At 41.6% G+C, this 22,616-nt stretch overlaps 1 protein-coding gene and 1 long non-coding RNA gene across 2 annotated transcripts; both read right to left on the bottom strand.

Annotated features, from left to right (window-relative positions):
- Window positions 1-54: 54 nt before the first annotated feature.
- LOC119476576 lies at window positions 55-22,346 on the bottom strand. The gene is made up of 2 exons (XR_005204045.1): window positions 22,301-22,346; window positions 55-4,337 (listed from the first exon to the last, which is right to left on the bottom strand). It is a non-coding gene; the product is annotated as an uncharacterized LOC119476576 (long non-coding RNA).
- Window positions 834-14,568, bottom strand: naa30 (N-alpha-acetyltransferase 30, NatC catalytic subunit). The gene is made up of 4 exons (XM_037749959.1): window positions 13,447-14,568; window positions 10,031-10,154; window positions 9,647-9,702; window positions 834-5,364 (listed from the first exon to the last, which is right to left on the bottom strand). The coding sequence occupies exons 1-4, from the start codon at window positions 14,263-14,265 to the stop codon at window positions 5,227-5,229; spliced, it is 1,137 nt and encodes a 378-aa protein (XP_037605887.1). The 5' UTR covers window positions 14,266-14,568; the 3' UTR covers window positions 834-5,226.
- Window positions 22,347-22,616: the final 270 nt, after the last annotated feature.

Raw genomic sequence — 22,616 nt, 5'->3', positions numbered from 1 at the left:
GTGGAAATGTAAATGTTTTATTCAAAGGCATTTGTTCATTAAATTTACTGTGAGACGCACATACAAAATAATCCTACAAAAGTATGTAGCATAAAACAGATTTTGATGTACAATATAACTCTGATATGAACTCATTCTTTTGCCATACATTTTTTTTTTTTTTTTGACTATTAAGTCTATTCATACACGTTGCAGAGACTTCGTTCTAATGAATGAAGCGTTTCTGTTGGCTGGAAAAGCACAACATTGAAGACTCTGGGGCCAGAAGTTCATGTTTTCACAAGAGATTTTTTTTTAACCAGCTCATTTTTGCACAATTGTGGCTTTTGTGTGTTAATCTGGTTCAGACAAGGGCCATATAAATATAAAGGAGACGTTTTTAGCCAACAGCGATGGGAGATACAATGATCTATGTTGTCTAATCAAGTCCTTGCGTTTTGAGAAAAATGAAGAGGAATCATTTAATAAAACCTCTTTGCTGTAGTTCAGACAAAAAAGACGCAAGACGTTTTTGAATACCACTCAGTTGAGTCATGTTTGTAACACCAAAAGTCTCGTCTTTTGTTCAAAGGAAACATATTTTCTGTAACTTCATGAGCCATCTGATATGCTTCATGTACAACCGCCTGTTTATATGCAATAATACTGTTTTAGGGTTAAGTGTGATGTAAAATAGTGGACACTTTTTTGTCTCTTCATGTAGATACCAAACATGTGATCAAATAAACAACTCTTTTAGATGTCTGATTGTGACTCTTTCTTATAAATACAGCTTACGAATGTGAATGATTTTAAATGAGAACCACTCCAGACAGCAGACAAGATAAACCCAGTTTACAGCATTAAAAAAATCAAATAATTTATTTCTGTGTTCTTTTTCCACATTAAATAAAAGCTATCGGACATTTCCAGATCAAAATCAAGAGAGGGGACAGGGAATAGGAACAGGGGGAACAGAAATCTGACATGCAAAAAACACCTTTTGCTCTCCCCCTTTTGCACACTTGGTGGATGGCGGTGGCAGCGGCGGAGGCGGAGCTAGCCGCCCCCAGGAAGCCCCTGTGGTTGGTTGGTTGAAGGGGACCACAGCTTTTTGTGGTGCAGCATGACAGCCAAGTTGTTCATCTGACCCGCAAACTGGTTTCTGAGGGGGAATTTATAATTATAACACTAAATGTAGGATGGCAGATGTCGCCCCCAGGTGAGGACAGAGAAGTCGGGGGTTGTTGATTGTTAGAATACCTGGATAGCACAGCGGACGCCCAGGAGGAGGAGGAGAGAAAAAAACTGCCTCCGACATCTGTGAACACTGAACTGGCATTGTCAAGTCAAAACGTATTCCAAATGCATTGTCAGAGAGAGCCGGGTAAAACTACGCAACACCACAGGCCATGGCTACAAATTGATATTGATGACGAAGCCCTTCAGTCTGTGATCATGAGCTAAACGGAGCCCTTTGGCTCTGTGTGACAGGCTGTAATGCCCATATGGAACTGCCAGAGTTTCACAGGAGTAAAACCAAAAAAAAAAAAAGAAGATAACAGACACGTTTCCTTCAAAAAATCTGAAACACCTCCTCGTACTGACAACTGGTTTTGAAAGACAGGTTCAAACTGTGAGGTGTTGCCTATTCTTTCCTTTCATCCGTCAGTAGTCACTGTATAAAAGAAGAAAAGGCCCGGACAGTGAGGGGGTGGGGGGGACAAGTGTCCAACACAGGGACAGAAACCTCCAAAATAAACCAGGAAGAGTTTACACGGGGCTGATGATTGAAATTTAAAGTGTCAGATGAGCGGTAAAAGTAATAGTTGGTGTTCTAGAGCGTTTTCGTTATGCCCACTATGAATTGCTCGTAATTCTCATCTCACCTCTGGATGGGCTAAAGTAGCACAGAAATTCAAAAATAAAAATCCAATCTGATAAATCAACCCAAACCGCCCCCCTTCCAAACAGGTGATTCACAAAGAAACATGCTCTCAATATATCCGAGGAATAGAACAACACTCGTATACAAATCTGAAAAAAAAAGGGAGAAAAATAGGTCATCTGATCCATTGTTCCAAACGCACACAAACATACATACATACATACATACATACACACATATACACACACATACACAGGCTGTTATGAGGGTGGCAACTCTGTAAACATCTACTCTCTCTTTCAGTCCTGGGCTCCGGGGGTGAAATGTCTCAGCTGGACTGCTGAGAGGGGGAATAAACCCAAAATATGAACTGTAGTGTCAATCATGGAGACGAGCTTATCAGTCCTTAAATCATTAAAACTACCATGAATGCTTGCTTGCAGACTTGTGTAGTCAGTATTTTGTAGCAGATTTTACTCCGATTGTGCCACGTGGCAGTGTCGTGCAGTGCTTTCTACTCTGGATATTGTCGGCAGGATAAAAGCACGCGGATGTCCAATTGCATAAGTTGACTTAAAGGAGCAATATGTAGTACTGACAGCAAGCGTTTTAAAATGGGTACTGCAGTCCAAATTCAAAACATTGGATTCTGTGACCCGTCCACTCCTCTAGTGTGATAGCAGTTAGCATGTGTTAGCATTACGGTGTTAGCCTCTGGCCACCAGTAGGGAAGTCACAGTGAGGAAATTAATCAATGTAATCGATGTAGGCCCGACCACCGCGTAACATCGACTACCGCGGCAAGCCTTGCCACCAGCAGTAGTCGGGATCACTTTACCAGCTATGTGTCCCAAATACTTGCTGCCTTGATAACCCAGCTGCACACGAATCACAGAGAGATGTGCTGAGGCTTTTCAGATCGGTAAAATCTAAAGTTATCTCTAATGATCGGTTTGCTTGATTTGCTAGGTTCCATGGGTGCAGAAGGCTGTGTTTACATGCCAATTTGTTTCATATGTGGCAACGAGGTGTTGAAATGGGCATAGGACGGGATCACAACGGCCAAAGCAAAAACGGAAGTTCCAGGACCAGAATGGAGATTTCAAAAGGAGAACATATTGGCTGTAGCATTGTTGTCGGAGAAGCAAGTATTTGAATTCAGCATGTTTCCTTAATCTCTGATGAAATGTCATGGTCATTTTTTGATTTATTACAGTAAATATATTACATATTGGTCCTTTAAAAAGTCCTAAAAAACAACCTGTGATGTAGGTTGCTTTCCAATTTGAGAGATCAAAACTAATTTAGGGTTTATCCTCCCCTCAACCATCAACCAAACTGTCTCCTGCCTGTTCTAACACATTGAGCACTAACTCAAATCCTGGAAAGCTAAAAACAAAAAAAAAAAAAAAGTGTGTGATTTGTTCCTTTCTGTTGTCCTCATTAGGCTGGAACAAAACACAGCACCTCAAAGGCTATGATTTTCCTGTGCGGGGCCTCTGAAAGTAGAGAAATAAAAGTCTAACAGATCCACGCCATTGTCAAAATAACATGACACACACATTCATACGTACACATACACACTGCAGCAATTTCCAAAGAAGTTCATCTGACCTTTGTTCATATTACTTTAAAAAAGAAAAAGAAAAGAAAAAGCAGTTGAAGCAAAACTTTTTTCGCCATAATTAGTGTGGATTGGAACGCCCTGGTGCATCTATGTGACGCGTTCCACGTTGGAGATCTTAAAATGTTAGCGAGGTTAGATGTGCATCGAGTTAGGAGGGCACCTGGGAAGTGCATTGTGGACTCAGCCGCTTACGAGCAGCATACAGGTGTATATTAGACAAATCTAAACAAAGCGAACAAAAAAGAATAAAATATAATCTGCTAAGAATACTTGTCTATTTTCCTTTTTTTATCAAGAGATAAACACACACACACAGCATACTCAAACAGGATTCCAGCATTTGTAACACTTCGCTTCCGGCCTGGTGCCGACGAGCGCGGACCGGAAGCGGGCCGAGGCTGCCGCGTGACGCCCGTTTAGCTGCAGTCGCGGCTGAGAGTGCTGATGGTTTGAGTGGCACTTGCAATGAGGAGAAATAATCTTAAAAAGGAGTAAACTGAGACGGCTAGGACACATTTGACCGCACCATCATTGGCAAGGAGTCTCTTTAAGAGACTCTCCTTTTTTGGGGGATTTTGCAGCGGCTGGCAGTGCATTCGGGGAAAACATCTGCAAAAATAGGAAGAATTGAACTCCTCACCCATACTGTCAGGGTTTGATGATGAGAGATTTAGTGAAGGTGAAGGACAGTGAAGCAAAAAAGGCGGCAGATCCACCAGTTTGGGGTGCTAATGGAGAGATTTGTTTCGATCAACTGCTCTGCACCAACATGCTTACACCAAAACACAGGAAGGGGTTCGGAGGGTTAGCCTCAGACTGGGTTAATCAGCACACACACACACACTCTTCACACTTTTCCCCGCACTCACATTAAAAATAAATGCATGCATATCTTTACAGGCTTCAGTCCTGGAGGCTGAGGCAGGTGATGGAAACAGCAGCTGCTGCTGCGTCCACCGGACAGGATGGGAAACAAAAACGACAGTACGCACAATTCCTCACACAGTCACACGTTCGCTTGCTCACAGTGTATCCAACCACGCCACGTACACATGCACACGAAAATAAGCCAAACACTCAAAAAAAACATGAGGCAGTACAAACACACAGTCATACTATAGCTTTTTCCGTCCCCCGTCCAACTCACAAGGTTAAAAAAGAAACACAAAAATATTTTCTTCCCAGTCTGTTTTGAGCGCCCCGCTTCCTTGTTTCACGTGTTGTTGTTTTCTTTAAGTCTGTTTTTGTCCCGTGTTCTGCAGGAGGATTTTGCTGTGGTGCCATGTCCTCTGGGGTTTCGGACGCACGTCCTCACTTTGAGCTGCCTCGCACCTCCACGCCCCGGTTCGATGCGGCATCCAAGCTCGAAGGTCAAAAAAGGTCATCTAGTCCCCAGTCAAGGTCATCCCAGAGACCACCCTCGCTCGCCCCCCTCCTCGTCACAGAAAGTATCAGGGGCCCCTTCATGAGAACATCGGGTGGGATGTCAGTCCGTTTCTGCCTAAACAACAGTTGTTCAGAGGTCGAGGACAAAAAGAGGGTGTGTTTGCGTGTCTATGCATACCTATGTGCATACTCCTTATGTTTGTGTGTTTGTGTGTGTGTGTGTGTGTGTGTGTGAGTATGTATATAAGAGTGAAATGACCAGGGCAGAGCTGAGGCTGTGAAGCCAATAGCGTACGAGGTGAACAGCACCCGCTGTCCCGTCTTCCCCCGTCCCCTCTTCTTTCCTCTAGCGGAGCCACAGTTTGAGCCGCAGCGCGTCCACTCCGTTCAGGTAGTATCTGAACAGCCGCTTGTCTCTGACAAAACCCAAGTTCTCGTACAGCTTCAGGGCTGATTTGTTGGTGATTTCAGTCTCCAAAACAACCTGGGGACACACAGATAGCCATGTCAGTAGGGCTGTGGATTGGCAAGAATCTGACAATACGCATCATGATACAGAGGTTACGATTCAGTATATCGTGATATATTGCAGTACAGTAAGTGAGGATATATAGTGCTATTTTTTAAATCTAATTTTAGGAAACTGTCGTATTAAGAACACACCACCATACGCATAAAATCTCAGTAAAAAAGTTTAACAGTAGTTTTGAATGCTTAGCTTATTATTGGAAATTAGATTATTTGCTGTCATAGGATCAATATCAAATTATTCTCTGCTTGTTTAGTGCAGTGGCTAAGCTCTAGAGAGTTCGCCTCAGAAAAAAACACAACTCTCAACCTGTCTTAGTTACAAGTTGTAACTTGGTAGCTAGCATGCTAGCCTCCAATACTTTCAAGAGTCAGCTGGGTTTTGCACATAGTTACAAAAAGTATGCAAAGCCAGTAAATTAGCTTTAAGGAAGAGACCTGACTTCTTAGATGCTATGTGTAGTCTGCAGGGTCAGCTGTTGTTGGTCAAGAATAGCTTCAATGAGTAACCTAGCTGCTGATTACACCACAATGTATAGTGTTCTATATCTATGAAGTGGGGTTTTATGAGGTACTTATCCATAATCAGTGTGTTACCTACAGTAGATGACGGCACGCCCCGAGTTTTGAGAGACAGACAGGAGTTACCGCACGGGAGCAAAGCAATGTAATGCTGTGGACGGGGCCGGCAGCAAAACAGATTTTAGCTACGTAAAAGAAAGGCCCACCTAAAAAATCCACCTTGGTTTAAATGTAAGTACAAAGGGCTGAATGCTATACAGTCCATGTTTCTGACTGGGAACTGAAGCATTTATCTATGCTCTCGCCAAAGCCACCAGTAATTTTACCTCTGAGAACATGGGTGTTGCTGGTCTACCGTATCGTTAGTTAGTTTGTATTATTGTGTGACTTTGAAATAACCAAAGTCAAACAAAAACACACAAACAAGCTAACTGATCGAGGCAGCAGTAGACTAGCAACTCCTGTGTCCTGCGAGGTGAGATTACAGTTTTTTCCCCAATGGAGTCTGGTGACTCTGGCGAGAGCATAGTTGGATACAACGGCTTCAGTTCCCCGTCGGAAACAGCGGTCTTATGACAAAGTAAAGTGGTGAAAATACTCTAAATGTAGCGTACACTTAAACTGATATAGATTTATTAGGTGAGCCTTTCTTTTAAGTGGCTAAAATACGTTTTGCTGCCGGCCCCCGTCAACAGAAGTACATTGCTTTGCTCCTGTGTCGGTATTCCTGCCCATTTCTCCAAACTGGGGGCGTGCCGACCGCCATCTACTGTAGGTAATGCACTGACTATGGATAAGTACCTCATACAACCCCACTTTAAAAAATCCAAACTATCCCTCTAAGTCATTATTTAGTGGGGACAATAAAATGAATGGCAGTGTAAAAAATAATCTAATGACATTGACTGTGATTCAATACTGTGCAGTGATAAAACATGATAACATCTAAGAAGGGTTGACTATTTTTCATAAATAATGTGCACTTTGCTAACCACCATTCCACAAAGCATACAAAAATTCCTCTCTTCCTAGCACCTATTCATTTCCATTCATTGCACTACTACGGTGGCCTTCAGTAACATGTTTTTGTCAAAGATATGTTATCACATAGTAATGCAGTTGCAAGAAGGGATAGTCAAGCCGTCTTTCTTGTTTGTGCTTTCTAGGAAGGTCTGATTATCAAGTTGTAAAATAAAATTTTATTGTCGACAGGCTTTGCATTTACAAGCAAAGCAATTGGGATATTAAAATCTGAAGACAAACTGAATTTGGTTGTCCAGGATATTTGCCTAGCACCAACAAAGCCACAAACCAATGGGGCCTGGAAGGTTAAACAATCAGTCTTTAAAAAATGTATGGTATGCTTTGGACAATAGTTGGCAGTAGTGTGAGGTGATGCATTTAGTCGATGTTAAGGAAACCTGTATAACCACTAGTACCTGTATGCTTGCTTCAGCTGCCAGGAAACCAAGTTTATGACTGTAGCAATAAGTGTAATTTTGCAATATTGCAATATTGACAAGCTAACTGCAGGGGATGGCAAGCAGCCGCCACAACTGCCATGTTCACATTTTCGTTTTTAAATTTTTTGCAATGGGAGCACCACATTTTAACACTATGTTACAAACGGCAGCAGCGTGATGAGGCACTGAGCGTCTATTCTGCGCTGAGCGCTGCACATTTAGTATTTTTTTCTGGTCGTTGAGAGTTGAAAAATGCTCAACTTTGGGTAAAACTCCACAATGACCAACCGCCACATCCTACATGTAGGCTACAAGTGCTGAAAAACAACAGTGGAGGAGAAATTAACATACATAGTCCATCCTCTCTCCCTACGAGCTTCAGCCTTCCCTTCATCCAGAGCAAGTACTCTACATTTTGCCGACATTTTGATATCGCGTATCATAGAAACCAGACGCAACCAAAGCACAGCTGACAAAAACGCTGCGCCTTATTGTCCTGCTGTGTTCCACATTTCACAATTGACATGTATTCAATTTGTTTTAAAACCGTCATCTTTCTCATTTAAAAAGCAACAATATAACAAATCTAAGCCTAACAATAAGGCTTATTTATACAGCACTAAAATTTGGATAAATAAAGTAAATTGCAAAAAACAAAGTTGCAATATCGCGCTGTTGAATCAATCATTATCACCGCAGAGGAAATTCCTTCACCACGACAGCCCTACCCAAGTTAAAATGTTTTGTTGGGATCCATAGAAAAAACTGTGTGCTGATGATACAGAAGCACCGGAGCTAAAAAAAATGCAGCTTGCAACACAGTTACAGTGTTTGTAGCAGCTTGATTGATGAAAAAATAAATTTCTATAAAAGGGTGTACTCTTGATACGCTTGTGTGGACACAATCACACCAACAGAAAAATAATTTCTGTTTCATCATCAGTCCTTTGGTTTCAGTCAACAAAGAGATCGGAGAAAGTTTAATACGGGATCTCATTTCCACCTCAAACACCTGCCATTTCTGGAGCTTTCAAAAACTTCTTTGTGTATGCGTGTTTGTGCAAGAAGCAGGTGAGTCAGTATGCGGCTATTCAGAGACAAGCAGAGCAAGTGGAATAGTCTGTACAAGAGGGAAGATACTGAAAGGCTCGGAGTAGCTGACAATCAATCCAAGGTTACCAGCAAACTTAGATGAGTGAAGGACAGGGAGAGAAAACTGGTCCTTGAAATACTACCAGCCATTTTTTTCTTTTGGTTTGTGCTCACATAGAGGCTTTGGTGCTGGGCCAGCGCCAAACTAAAACCAAGAATCATCAGTCGTTCTCAATGTGTTGTTATTTTATGCATAAACTGTATTTTCCAGGGATTTAGGGTTTCTTTTTCTGTACAACCTGGTTTGGTAAATTATAGACTGTCCTCTTGTCTACTGCATACTTTTACATTGTGAGTGAATACGCTGGCACACAGTTTATGAATGTGTCTGAATATGTCAGGCATAAAGGCCAAGACACACCAACCCAACATCAGAGAACTAGCGGCGACAAAGTCCACTAGTTGTGCCGCCCCACGTCGCTTTTGTCTTGGTCAGAAAATTGTACGCTAAGACACCGCAAAGACTGCAGCCGACGGCCAACTACCACGTATGTTCTGTGCCTGCGTGAGATGAAATAACTTTCCTCGCCAACAGGTCGCGGTAGTCTGTATACGTCATTCAAAAAGGGAAACGGGAAGACCGAGGATGGCGGATATGCAGCCGTTGTTATGATACGTACACGAAACAAAGCAGCGTTTGCCGACCATTTTCTCACTTCATTCCAGATGGGCATGTCGTTGTGAGAATATCGGTGTATTGGAATGATCAGATGAGATGAAGATTAAAAATGAGAAGAGCCTTCTGTGTTTTTCCTCTCGACTTTACTTGTTTGCTTGCTTTCCTCACGTCCGTTTCATGCACTGATTCGTTTAAGCTGAGCCATCAATCAGTTATTTCTCTCACTGACGAGCTCCGCCGGCAATTCAACATGCTGAATCGGCCGAAAAAACTCTGACACGGGCAGACTAGAGCTGACGGACGCTCACCGACGGGCCCAAACTGTACGACAGCCGACCGTCGGCTTGGTGTGTCAGGGCCTTAAAGCCTATGCATGCTTGCACGAATCCATAAGTGTGTTTCAGGCTTTCTCAAAAACTTCAATATTCTCTGGATGTACTAAAGCACGGTTTGAAAAAGGATCTATGGTCTATGTATCTTACCTCGTCACAGTCACCCTCCACCATGGCATAGATGGCCTTCTTCACCAGATTAGTACCTGAAACAGTCGAAGAATAGATGAAGTCTAAGTCAGTGATGGCACGCAAAAAAACCCCCACAAACTTTTAATAAAATAACACTAGACTTTTATTTTTTCTGGCTTGATAGCATAAGAAAGGCAAATGATGTCACTTAAAGGTTAAAGTATAGTGTTACACATCAACCCAGAGTGTATAGCTTTATCTAAATACTGCATTTGCATAAAGAGATTTGGTTGTCAAAGAAAGCACCAAGACGCTGTTGCACAACTTGGTCTCAGCTCCATATTGTGAAAGGACACACTATTGTGTTTATTCTGTATGTGGCATGCAGAGTCCAGATCTCACCGATGCTTTTCCTTCTGTGTTTCGAGTCCACGGCCAGCATGGCAATGTAGCCACGACGGAACATCTTCTTGTGCATGTCGAGCTTACATACAATGGCTCCGACACACTCCTGCTCCACCATGGCCTGTGACAGACACACACACAACAGTTAATGTCTACTGGGGTGGTCGCTGAAAGCCAAGCAACAGTTCCTCTACAGTTCCTGTCACTGTGCCAGTTCTGCTGGCTCTCTGAGCTGACCTCTGACCTTTATTTCATGTCACTTCCTCTTATGTTACATGCGTCGTACCAGACAAACTGGAACTGGGAAGTTTACGTCCTTGAAGCTCAGAGGATAAACAAAGAAAGGACAGGGTTTGTCAAAGTAGAAAATCCTGACTGGACACTGTAGGTGGAAGAGGAAACGCCTACTTACAGCACATTATTTCTCTCAACGAAAACTGCTAAGTAAGGGTTTTTAAACTGTTGCTTGCTCCTAAATTCCTGTAGATATGGCTGGACAAATGTATGTGTGTGTGTGTGTACATGTAAATACTTCCCCCTTACACCTAATTTTTTGTTGTTGGCGCTTGTTGCAATGTGCGAAGTATGGGTACGAGTAGGTTGAGTGATGTCTTCTGTGATTGTGTTGTTTTTTTGATGAAATGCCTTGTGATTGTGCTATCTATCTATCTATCTATCTATCTATCTATCTATCTATCTATCTATCTATAGACCCTTAAGGGATAGTGTCATGTCAGTTCAACTTTTCTTGATTTGACAGCTATTAATTCAGACTGAAATCCAAAAAAAAAACAAGGATCAAAGCATTGTGATAGAAAAGTGGGTGTTGTAGCTGCCAACAGATATGATACATGTTCTGCCAGGGACACATTTACATATGTGTGATTAAGCTGTTTGCCGGGAGCAAAACAGATTTTAGCTACGTAAAAGAAAGGCCCACCTAAAAAAATCAATATCAGTTTAAATGTACGTAAAAAGAGGCTGTGTGCTATACAGTCCATGTTTCTGATGGGGAACTGAAGCAGTTATCTATGCTCTCGCCAAAGCCACCAGACTCCATTGAAAAAAAAACAACAGCAATTTTACCTCTGAGAACATGGGTGTTCCTAGTCTACCGTATCGTTAGTTAGTTTGTATTATTGTGTGACTTTGGTGAATTTGAAATAACCAAAGTCAAACAATAACACACAAACAAACTAACTGATCAAGGCAGCAGTAGACTAGCAACTCCTGTGTTCTGCGAGGTGAGATTACAGTTTTTTTTTTTTTTTCCAATGGAGTCTGGTGACTCTGGCGAGAGCATAGTTGGATACAACGGCTTCAGTTCCCCGTCGGAAACAGCTGTCTTATGGCAAAGTAAAGTGGTGAAAATACTCTAAATGTAGCGTACACTTAAACCGGTATAGATTTTTTTTTAGGTGAACATTTCTTTTAGGTGGCTAAAATACGTTTTGCTTCCGGCCCCGTCCACAGAAGTACATTGCTTTGCTTCTGTGTCGGTATTCCTGCCCATTTCTCCAAACTGGGGGCGTGCCGACCGCCATCTACTGTAGGTAATGCATTGATGAAATGCCTTGTGATTGTACCATCTACCTATCTACCTATCTAAAGACCCTTAAGGGATAGTGTCACGTCAGTTCAACTTTTATTGATTTGACAGCTATTAATTCAGACTGAAATCCATAAAACAAGCAAGGATCAAAGCCTTGTGTGATAGAAAAGTGGGTGTTGTACTGTAGCTGCCAACAGATACAATACATGTGCTGCCAGGGACACATTTACATATGTGTGTGATTAAGCTGTGTGTGTATATCAGCAGGTTGGCAGCCTTTGAGACACACTGACAGGTGATAGAAAGCTATGATCATGCAGACACACCCAGCCCCAATAATGCTATGGGTAACCACAGTCCTGTAGGCTAAGACTAGGAGGGTAGCTAACACTTTATTAAGAACAAAGTTAATGTGTATATATATATGTAAATACTTCCCCCTTACACCTAATTTGTTGTTGTTGGCGCTTGTTGCAATGTGCGAAGTATGGGTACAAGTAGGTTGAGTGATGTCTTCTGTAAGTGTGTGCTATGATCATGCAGACACACCCAGCCCCAATAACACTATGGGTATCCACAGTCCATAGGCTATAGGACTAGGAGGGTAAGTGAGTGAATACATGTATTAATGAGTGAATGCATGTATTTTCTTCACATTGAGGTGTTTTTCTGTGTCACATACTCACCAGAAAGCAGAGCAATACATGTGCTGCCAGGGACACATTTACATATGTGTGATTAAGCTGTGTGTGTTTATCAGCAGGTTGGCAGCCTTTGAGACACACTGACAGGTGAGATAGAAAGCTAGGATCATGCAGACACACCCAGCCCCAATAATACTATGGGTAACCACAGTCCATTGGCTAGGAGGGTAAGTGAGTGTAAATACATGTATTAGTGAGTGATTACATGTATTAATGAGTGAATGCATGTATTAATGAGTGAATACATGTGATTAATGAGTGAATACATGTATTAATGAGTGAATACATGTGATTAATGAGTGAATACATGTGATTAATGAGTGAATACATGTATTAATGAGTGAATACATGTGATTAATGAGTGAATACATGTATTAATGAGTGAATACATGTGATTAATGAGTGAATACATGTGATTAATGAGTGAATACATGTATTAATGAGTGAATACATGTTATTAATGAGTGAATACATGTGATTAATGAGTGAATACATGTATTAATGAGTGAATACATGTGATTAATGAGTGAATACATGTGATTAATGAGTGAATACATGTATTAATGAGTGAATACATGTTATTAATGAGTGAATACATGTGATTAATGAGTGAATACATGTATTAATGAGTGAATACATGTATTAATGAGTGAATACATGTATTAATGAGTGAATACATGTGATTAATGAGTGAATACATGTATTAATGAGTGAATACATGTGATTAATGAGTGAATACATGTATTAATGAGTGAATACATGTATTAATGAGTGAATACATGTTATTAATGAGTGAATACATGTGATTAATGAGTGATTACATGTATTAATGAGTGAATACATGTATTAATGAGTGAATACATGTATTAATGAGTGAATACATGTTATTAATGAGTGAATACATGTGATTAATGAGTGATTACATGTATTAATGAGTGAATACATGTGATTAATGAGTGAATACATGTGATTAATGAGTGAATACATGTGATTAATGAGTGAATACATGTATTAATGAGTGAATACATGTGATTAATGAGTGAATACATGTGATTAATGAGTGAATACATGTGATTAATGAGTGAATACATGTGATTAATGAGTGAATACATGTTATTTTCTTCACATTGAGGTGGTTTTCAGTGTCACATACTCACCAGAAAGCAGAGCTGCGGCCAGTTGTGGATGAAGTACCTGTAGGTGTAAATTGAATAAGGCTCAGACAAGTCCTTGGTGATCAGTCTCATGATCCACGGCATCTGCAGCTCGGACTCGTAGCGGACGTAGCGGATACCGTGGCTGTCCTCCTCTTTACCGGGAGAGGAGCCGCTCAGGTCGAGCCGGGCGAGCTGCGCGGCCGGCGGCTGAGAGTCCTCCTCCTCCTCACCGGGCCCGGTGTCCGGTGGCTCCGTGAGGTGGTCAAACTCCTCTTTCACGTCGTCGTCGTCTCCTGGGGGATTGTAACTATGGTGATGGGCCGCCTCAGCTCGTGTGAACCCCGGCATCCCGTTCATGTTCAGAGGAGAGTGACGGCCGTTTTTGGAGAAAGCGCTGTGGCCTTCATGTTGGCAGTGAGCCTCCTCGTTGCTGCCGCTGCTGCTGCCGCTGCTGCTGCTGCTGCTGTCACAGTTCTCCACCGACTGTCTAGGGTTGTCAGGCCGGTTCTCAGCGTCCTCTGCGGAGCTCGCCAAGCCGTTGAGCTGCTGCTGTTCTCGGGCTTGCACTTTAAGATGCAGCGCCGCCGGGCTAACTCTCGCTAGCATGTCTTTCTGCTTCTTATTAACCGACTTATTCAGCTCGCTCACCGGCTCCGACGCTTTCCCCAGTACGCAGTCCTCTCCGTGGTGGCAGCAGGCCGGCTCTCCGGTTCCCCGCGCCGGCTCCGCGTCTCCAGCAGCCCCGGGGAAAGGAGCACTCTCCGCCGGGGAGGATTCAGCAGGCAGTGCGCTACTAGGCCCAGGCGGCACTGTGGCCATCCCACCGCATTAAAAGGAGGAGATTCACGCCGGGAAAACTGTTCAACACAAGCTCATAGACAAGGAGAAGGCGGGTATTCAATCAATATATGAGTTAGTTGCGTGAATATGGCATAAATGAGAGGATATTAGAGGTGAAGACGGATCCGCTGGCGACGCTGGTCGCTGCTTTCTCCTCGATCTCCCTGCTGCCGGAAAGTGCTGTCGCAGCAAACGCCATTGCAACAGCAGACAGAGGCGTTTTACGACAGTGGTGTAACGCATGACAGATGCAAGTTTTTTGTTTTTTTGGAGACATCCATGGCCAATTAGCTGCTGCAATGTGTTCACCAATTCTTTCAACGTTTTTTTTTTTTATTAATTGTCAATAATCAATAGAACACTCACTATACAGGGAAAGTTAATTTGAGTTTTTCTGATCAACACATCAATCAATCATACCTGACAACAAGATACACACAGACAGCCACAGCTGGCCACAGCTGGCCACAAAGGACCTAACTGATTCTTAATCATGGATACATAAAATTAAAATTGTAGAGAATACAACACAGGGAGAGTATCCACAAATAAGTCATGAAATAATAATAATAAGAAGAGAAAATTAAGTAAAGTAAAATATATATGTATGTATACACGTACACACATATACTGTACATATACACACATACATATATATACATATATATATATGTATATATATGCATACATATACATATACATACACATACACATACACATACACTTACACACATACACACATATACATACATACATACATACATACACGTATACATGTGCTTACCATTTAAATAATGTAAGTTCTCATTTAGTTTTATCAGCATTTTCACTCTATTGTATTAACAGAACATATGAAGCAAGAATTTTAATACAATCTCTAAATGGATAGAAGAAAAACACACACAAGCAAGATCAAGCAAAATCACAAACAAATGTGTGGTCTATTTTTCTGTTCTGTTCAGGATTTTTATTCAGCAAAATGATTAAATTGATGACAAAAGGAGATCATTTCAGTTCAGTTGAAAGATATTTTTGTGCAGAGACTCTCTTCTCATAGTTTGTTTCATTTTATAGCCTATTAGACCTACATATCATCAGACTGTAGCCTACGTATTTGAATGTGTATTATACCCTGGTCTATGTTAGACCACTTTAAATTGTGAAATTGACAGGATTTAAGAAATTGTAGCCTACTGAAAGGTTCACAACCTTGTAAATTCAAGAGCTGTTGACTTGTCTACTTTCTTACCAGCAGAGGACGCCAAGTTGAAGTATTATTTTGATATATTATTTTTTCCCCCTTGTGCATCAACACTGTAGTTTCTCCAGTAGATGGAGCCAGTAGATAAATTCTGTTGGCCTTTCCTAACAGTGTGCTATAGTCTTCATCCTGGAAAGTAGGCCTACTTAGAAGTTTGCTTTGAGGTTTATGTGCTTATCTTGAGTAATATCCAAGTTGTGAGACTTACTTTCACTCCACTTTCAGGGGAATATTGTGCTTTCCACTTAACAATTTACTGTATCTGACAAATGTACCTATGAGTTATTTGCAGATTGAGGTATAACAGAGGCCACAATAGTCATGACATTAAAATTCCTGCTTTGCATTTTCCTGATGATTTCAGCACAAAAGAGTGAGTGAACAGAGACAACTGCACTCAAGTGTAAACAAGGTTTCTGACAAAATCTCTCTAATCCAGATTTCTTTTTCCACAGCACAGCAAGCATTTTATTTTGAAGCAACCGAAAACAACAAAAAACAAATGTACATGCATGTTTTAAAATCTTTAAATCCGACAGGCACATACTCGCTCAGTACGTGTGGTGTGGTTTTGACCTTGGACGAGAGACTGAGTGAACAACAGAGAGCAGCGATGGATTCTGGGAAGGAGGAATCCCCGTGTCCGACTGCAAGTCCTCAAGTCTCCAGCTGCCCTAAAAAAGCTTATAATCTCTCTGAAGTAAGAATGGATTGCCTACTGAAAGATCATTTTATAGAATGCTATAATCATCATATCGGTGCTTCAAAAGATTCATTTTAGGAATTAGTTATGAGTTATGTATTATGAATTAAATTGTTCATTAAAATCTATTTATTTCAGACTAAAAATGTGCGTATAGCATCAGTGGCGGACTCGGGGCTGTCTGAGGGGCAGGGGCGAAATTTTTTTAAACGGGAACCAGCTGCATGCGGTGGAGGACCAGAGCGCAGAATTGTTTCTAGCATATAGGGAAGCCTATATGCCACTGCGTCATGTTTTTCTCAGTTTTAAGGCCACACTATCGGGCACTTCATAACATTTTCTTTACTGGAAAGACACCCTAGGGCACTTTATCATGTTTTATCTACCATAGGGGCATCCAAGACGGCACTTTTGCTTTGGTTCGCTTGAACATGGGGGCACCAAAGGGCGGCAGTCGCCACTCCCCTTGAGTCCACCAGTGCGTTGCATGGTAGCCAAAGTAGGCCTACTGGTGAGTTGTTGATAATTCTCCGTTTTTATAAAACTCCATTTAATGTGAGACTCCTATAAAACGTCTTCTAATACTCAGTGCTGGTTTTAATATGAAAACAAAAGAAGAAAAGAAGTTCCTTTTTTCCGTTTATCTTATTCAGTATAAGGTTTAAAAAGGAGAAAACCCCTGCCCTCTCAGTGCTGACCTTAAAAAAACCTAACCATAAAGAAATCAATCCAAACAAATATTTATTTATCAAGGTTATGTCTGTCTATGCCCCTATAGCTACACACTGTGCCTACTTCTCCCCCGAAATACTGGGAGCTTTCCTGTAAATGGAAAAAAATGGGGAATACTGTATATGGTGAATATTTGGGATTTTTCAAACTACTATGTGGCTGTTTCATATTTAGGGCAATGAAATAAACAAAAACATTATTCAGAGCATGCAACTCAAGTTAGACTTAACCAATAACCTCCAAGTCTGAGACAGCAGACTTACTTTAGTCCAAGTTTATCTGCAGGGTGGTGTAGCCCTTCCTAGGTGGCAGTGTTGCTCTATCCTGTGTGCAAGCCCGTCCATGTACTCAGAGGTGGAACATTATGTGGAAAGACATAATGTGAACTTTCAAGTCCAATAGTAGGCCTACTGCATTATTTCCTATACAAAGCAAGAGGAAACAATGTGCTTCTATTGAGCCATATATAGATGGATAGATGGATGGATAGAGCTGTGTCATACCATATGGTAAGAAAGATGCTGAGAGAGACACACCTTCTCTTCTTGCCTGTCTCTCTGTCCTACATCCAACTATCATGAACACACATGTGCTTGATATGTGGAAAGACATTCCTATTTTGTTTGTAGATATATGTGTTACAGGGAAAGAGACGGAGAGATAGACGGGGAGAGAGACGGCCCTTTGAAAGCTATAAGCCTTGGGGCTGAGAACTCTCTGAAGAGCTGGAATCAGACATGCACAATCAGTTCCCCTCTTCAAATCTCCTTTACAGGCCTATCTACTTGAACAGGCTTCTCTTAATTACTTTCTCTATCACTTAGCGAGCCGTGCCTGGGACTAGGAGCAGCAGCGTCTTGCCAGAGACACTTGGCTGGTTCGAGCCCATATTTATATATCTTCTTTCTCACAATCCTGTCCCGTATACCTTCCTCTTCTCCCCCCGCCCCCCTTCCTCCTCCTCCTCCTGCTTTCATTCTACGCTGCTCTTGTCTCTCCGTGGCTCTCCCCATCCTGTCTTTTCCAAATATCTCCAGGGCATCAGTTGCGTCATGTGACTGGTGTGCTTGTGATTACAGCAGTTGGCAACCATACTCATCTATGAGGAATAACCCAAAATACTTTGAAGAATGACAGCATGTAAAGAAGTATGAGGTCAGTGTGGAGCTCAGGACAACCCAGGCTGACAGTGACACCGAAACACGTCTTCCTGTGTCTCTGAACAGGTCTCAGGGGCTGGAGGCCAAGCTTTTGGATTTTTCACTCCCCTCCTCTCTCCTACTCCTGCCTGTCACGTTGGCTCGCTCTCCTCACTCCGCTCACTTCCCTGTGTACCTCCTCCTTCTTCTAGTCTTTCTGTCTGGCGTCTGGTCCACTAGAGCTGTATTTAATTAGTTTCTGTTGGGTTAATTAGGGGCTAAAGTTAGGGGGTCGGACCAGAACAAAAGCGGGTCAGGCTGGACGGATGCAGGTGCTCTGGTGTGGTTGCCAGATTCCACCGTTCAGATTAAGATGGCTGCAAATTGTCTGGAGTAGAGAGAAAGAGAAGGAGCGAGAGAGTCACCGGTGAATCACAGGGGAGGAGGCTTTCTACCACATATGGGGTGGCAGCTCCTTTAACGCCCGTGCTGGCATCATTGTGCTTATTATCTGATACATTTCAACATCTTTTTTTGCATCTCCCACAGTGGTGAAATGTAACTAAGTACTTTTACTCAAGTGCTGTGCTTAAGTACAAATTACAAGTACAAGAGGTACTTGAGTCTTTTCTTTTTGTGCCACTTTCTACTTCTACTCCACTACATTTCAGAGAGAAAAAAAAAACTTTTTACTTCACTACAATTATTTGACAGGTTTAGTTACTTTAAATACATGTTGTTGTAAATTAAACAACCCAACAGTATATACAAGTAGAGCTGAAACGATTAGTTGATTAATCAATAAGTCAACAGAAAATTAATTGGCAAATACTTTGATTGTTTCAGTCATTTTTCATGTAAAATCACTTCATGGTTCCAACCTATCAAATGTGAGGATTTGCTGATTTTTTCCTTTTACTTATTTTAATAAATTTAATGTATTTGTAATGATTTAGAGTTTTTTTTACTGTTGGTTGGAACAAAAAACAAGTATTGTGAAGGTGTCACTTTTGGCTCTGGGTAATTGTGATGTCATTTTCTCACTGTTTTCAGAATTTCTACAAACCAAACAATCAATCGATTAATGAAGAAAATAATCAGCAGATGATTAGACTATAATGAAAATAATCATTAGTTGCAGTCCGATACAAAATAGTTCAAAAGGGGCTCCACCTCAAACAACTACAACATTAAAATCCTGCTTTCACATTAATGCATGAGTAATAATAATCTAATGATATATAATAGTGTAACAGCCAAAGGGGACATTTCTCTGCATTGTGTACTTTTACTTTTAACATTTTAAGTACATTTTCCTGATTATACTTACACACTTTTACTAAACCCCCTTACTATTCTGCCCTCTTTTTTCTTTTTAGAAGGGTAGGGGTGGGGACAGGGGATGTTCAGGTTTAGATAAATCAACAGTCAACAGTAGATGTCACATAGAAGTGGTGTACATCATCTGAAAGCTGGGAACCTCAAGATTAATTTGAGGTGGGGCTCAGCACTGTGTGTCAAGTTGTTCATTAATAAGAAATAGAAATTAATTAATAAATAAATAAATTAAAATAAATTGTGAAAGTGTATCAGGGCTTAGAACATGATGATATATGTATGTGATGGTCATTCCCATGCTCTATTATGTATCGTAAATTGTTGCAGCAATTTTTGGGTTGATATCATTTGTTACACAGATTTTGTGCTAAATTTAACCATTTTTTACCACTGGAGAATGGATACAAATTATCAATAATCCCTCCAAAATACCACATTAAGACAAGAACTTGAGGAACACCATAGAAAAAGCCATGCTGTGATTTCATATCAAAAACTTTTAACATTTGAAGACTTCTGCAAGAATTGCATTTTTTGGTGATTGGGTGACGAGCACTTGTGTTCTGGAAACTGCTCAGAACCCCCTTAATGTCAATCTACCTAGGAAAGCCATCCGTCCTCTGAATGCTCTAGGTCTCCAGTTTGTGTTTGTAAAGTTTCATGAGGCTGTGATTATCCTAGAGGTCACAACAGATCATTTTATACAGTGAGGTCACGTTTAAAAAAAATGGTCTCACCACAATGAAATAGTTGCTATGGGGACTAACATCATCACACATGAATACAATTGGACTCATTGGATCCACAAGAGTCTCAGCTTTACAGTAATACCCAAATTTATGTAATTCCAAGACTGTTTAGGGACCCCAGTATGCAGAAATATTAAAATACATCATTTTAGTATAGGTGAAAATAACACATTTGTACTGCATGCAAGAAACTGCATGTGTTTATCATAAAGTGGGCATGTCTGTAAAGGGGAGACTCGTGGGTACCCATAAAACCCATTTTCATTCACATATCTTGAGGTCAGAGGTCAAGGGACTCCTTTGAAAATTTAGCGTAACTTTGTAGCGTTACTTAGCGATCTTCCTGAGAAGCTAGCATGTACTGCATGGTTAGTATCAATGGATTCTTTAGGTTTTCTAGTTTCACATGATATCAGTATCTTCCCTCCTTAAGTAAAGGATCTGAATACTTCCTCCATCACTGATCTTTCACAAGAAGCCATCTCATATTCACCCCGACTTCAGCTTTACTTACACGTCTCTCATATTACACTGGCACCCATCACACAGAGCTGATCTAATGTATGGTGTGTGCAAGTGATGTCTTTGCCAGTCTGTCTCCCCGTCGCCATACAAGGTGCTGTGTTCACACTCATATCGCTCCCAGCACTCAGTCCCTTTTATTTTCATCTACGAGTGGCAGCTATACCCTCTCCTTTTGCTTTGTCGGTTGGCTGTGTAGAATGAGAAACATGTGAGGAGGACATCAAATGACCAACCCAAACAAGTGAAGTATACATAAAATGGGCAATTGGAGCCTGTGAAGTGTACATCAGTTGTTTAAGTGCAGTGATCACGTAAATGAAACAAATGATGTGAGCATAGAAAAGCTTCAGGCTGCAGCACTTTGAAGGTTACCTGTTTACCTATTGTGCTTTTGGCGCATATTTACAATTTTGAAACATATTAAAGTGGTTAACTGGAGCTTTTTTTAACAGATGTATGTGAATAAGCACTTAGATGCAGACTTATGTTTAAGTTTGCTTATACAGAAGAGCCGAAAGAGACACAATTTGACCTTTTCTTCTGTCCCGTGGAGATGAAGAGGGACCAGATGAACTGATATGAGAGGAGGGAGAGGAGGAGAGGAGAGGAGAGAGAGAGGGCATCTCTGGCATGGCTGGAGCCCCTCAGTGTGTGAGGGTCCTGGGGCCCTTTAGACAGGCGCCAGCCCAGCAGGGAAGCAGAGACAATCAAGCAGCACCAGATTCAATGCACAGAGATGGAGGGACGGAGGGAGATGAGGAGACGCAGAGGGGAGGATTGAGGGGGGGGAGGTGGATGCTGGGACAAAGTGCACCGTTGAGGAAAGGTGGAGGACACGACAAGGAGAAGAGGAGACAGGTAGAGATGGAAAGAGCCGCCTGAATAAAAGAGATGAGTTGAAAAGAGATGATGGAGAGGGAGAAAACAACAGATCAAGAGGAGGTGAGAGGAGAAGGAGTAAAAGGAAGAAAGAGAGAGATAGCGTATATTCCCTCTGTAACAGTCTTTATCACCGGCCCAGATCGTGGCGTATGAACAGTGATCCAAGTCAACCATCTGCTGAGGCTAGATAAGCCTGGGAGAGCCGGGTATTGAGCTGTCACTCAGGGAGGAGCGCAGAAAAAAAGAAAGAGAGGAGGGGAGAGAGAAACAGAAGAGAAATAAAGACAGAAACGGGAGAGGGAGAGAGGCAGCGAGGGAGGGAGGGGTCTGCGCAAGGTAGGGAAAATTCAAAGGAGAAGATTTGTGCAGACTGGAGAGCATCCGTCTCGTTAGAGAAAGACTTAACGTCAAATAGACGTCCAGCCCTGTCCTGCCTGATCTCGAAATAATCCTTCAGCTAATGAGAAGAACAATAAAACGAGGCTATTTATTGGCTTTTATTTTTGTCAACCCACACACACGCACGTCTACACACACTCTTACACATCCACTCATCACTCCTAATCACGCTACTTGTGACATGAGGATGTTTGTTGTTCATTTTCTGTCACTAACGCACACATATTCATACATGTCACCAGTTATAAGTACAAAATCAGGCTGTTTTCATTTTCTACATATTTACAACACACACACACACACACACACACACACACACACACACACACACGTCATAATGGCAAAAAAGTGTGTGTCTCTGTTGATTAGACACCTCTACTGGTGAGGATCCCCAGAGTGGAAGATGGGTTACTAGTTGATTAAGCCTATGTGCAGGTGATTAAGTTAAATCCCACTTAAACATACCCCCCTAAACCACTTACTGTATAACTATGAATGACATTATGTGTGTGAGAAAGAGACAGAGAGTGGGAAAGCTTTCGATATTGGATGATTTGTGTCATCAATCACCCGATTTTGTGTTTTTACGATCCAGTCCAAGC

Source organism: Sebastes umbrosus, chromosome 18, assembly GCF_015220745.1.
Source record: "Sebastes umbrosus isolate fSebUmb1 chromosome 18, fSebUmb1.pri, whole genome shotgun sequence".
Lineage (NCBI taxonomy): Eukaryota > Metazoa > Chordata > Actinopteri > Perciformes > Sebastidae > Sebastes > Sebastes umbrosus.
This window is presented reverse-complemented; position numbering and strand designations above follow the sequence as displayed.

Coding starts and splice junctions, on each gene's coding strand:
- naa30 (XM_037749959.1), bottom strand. CDS start 14,265: ATGGCCACAGTGCCGCCTGGGCCTAGTAGCGCACTGCCTGCTGAATCC. Junction 9,703..10,030: donor ACACAGAAGGAAAAGCATCG/GTGAGATCTGGA, acceptor CGACTGTTTCAG/GTACTAATCTGGTGAAGAAG. Junction 5,365..9,646: donor TGGAGGGTGACTGTGACGAG/GTAAGATACATA, acceptor GTGTGTCCCCAG/GTTGTTTTGGAGACTGAAAT.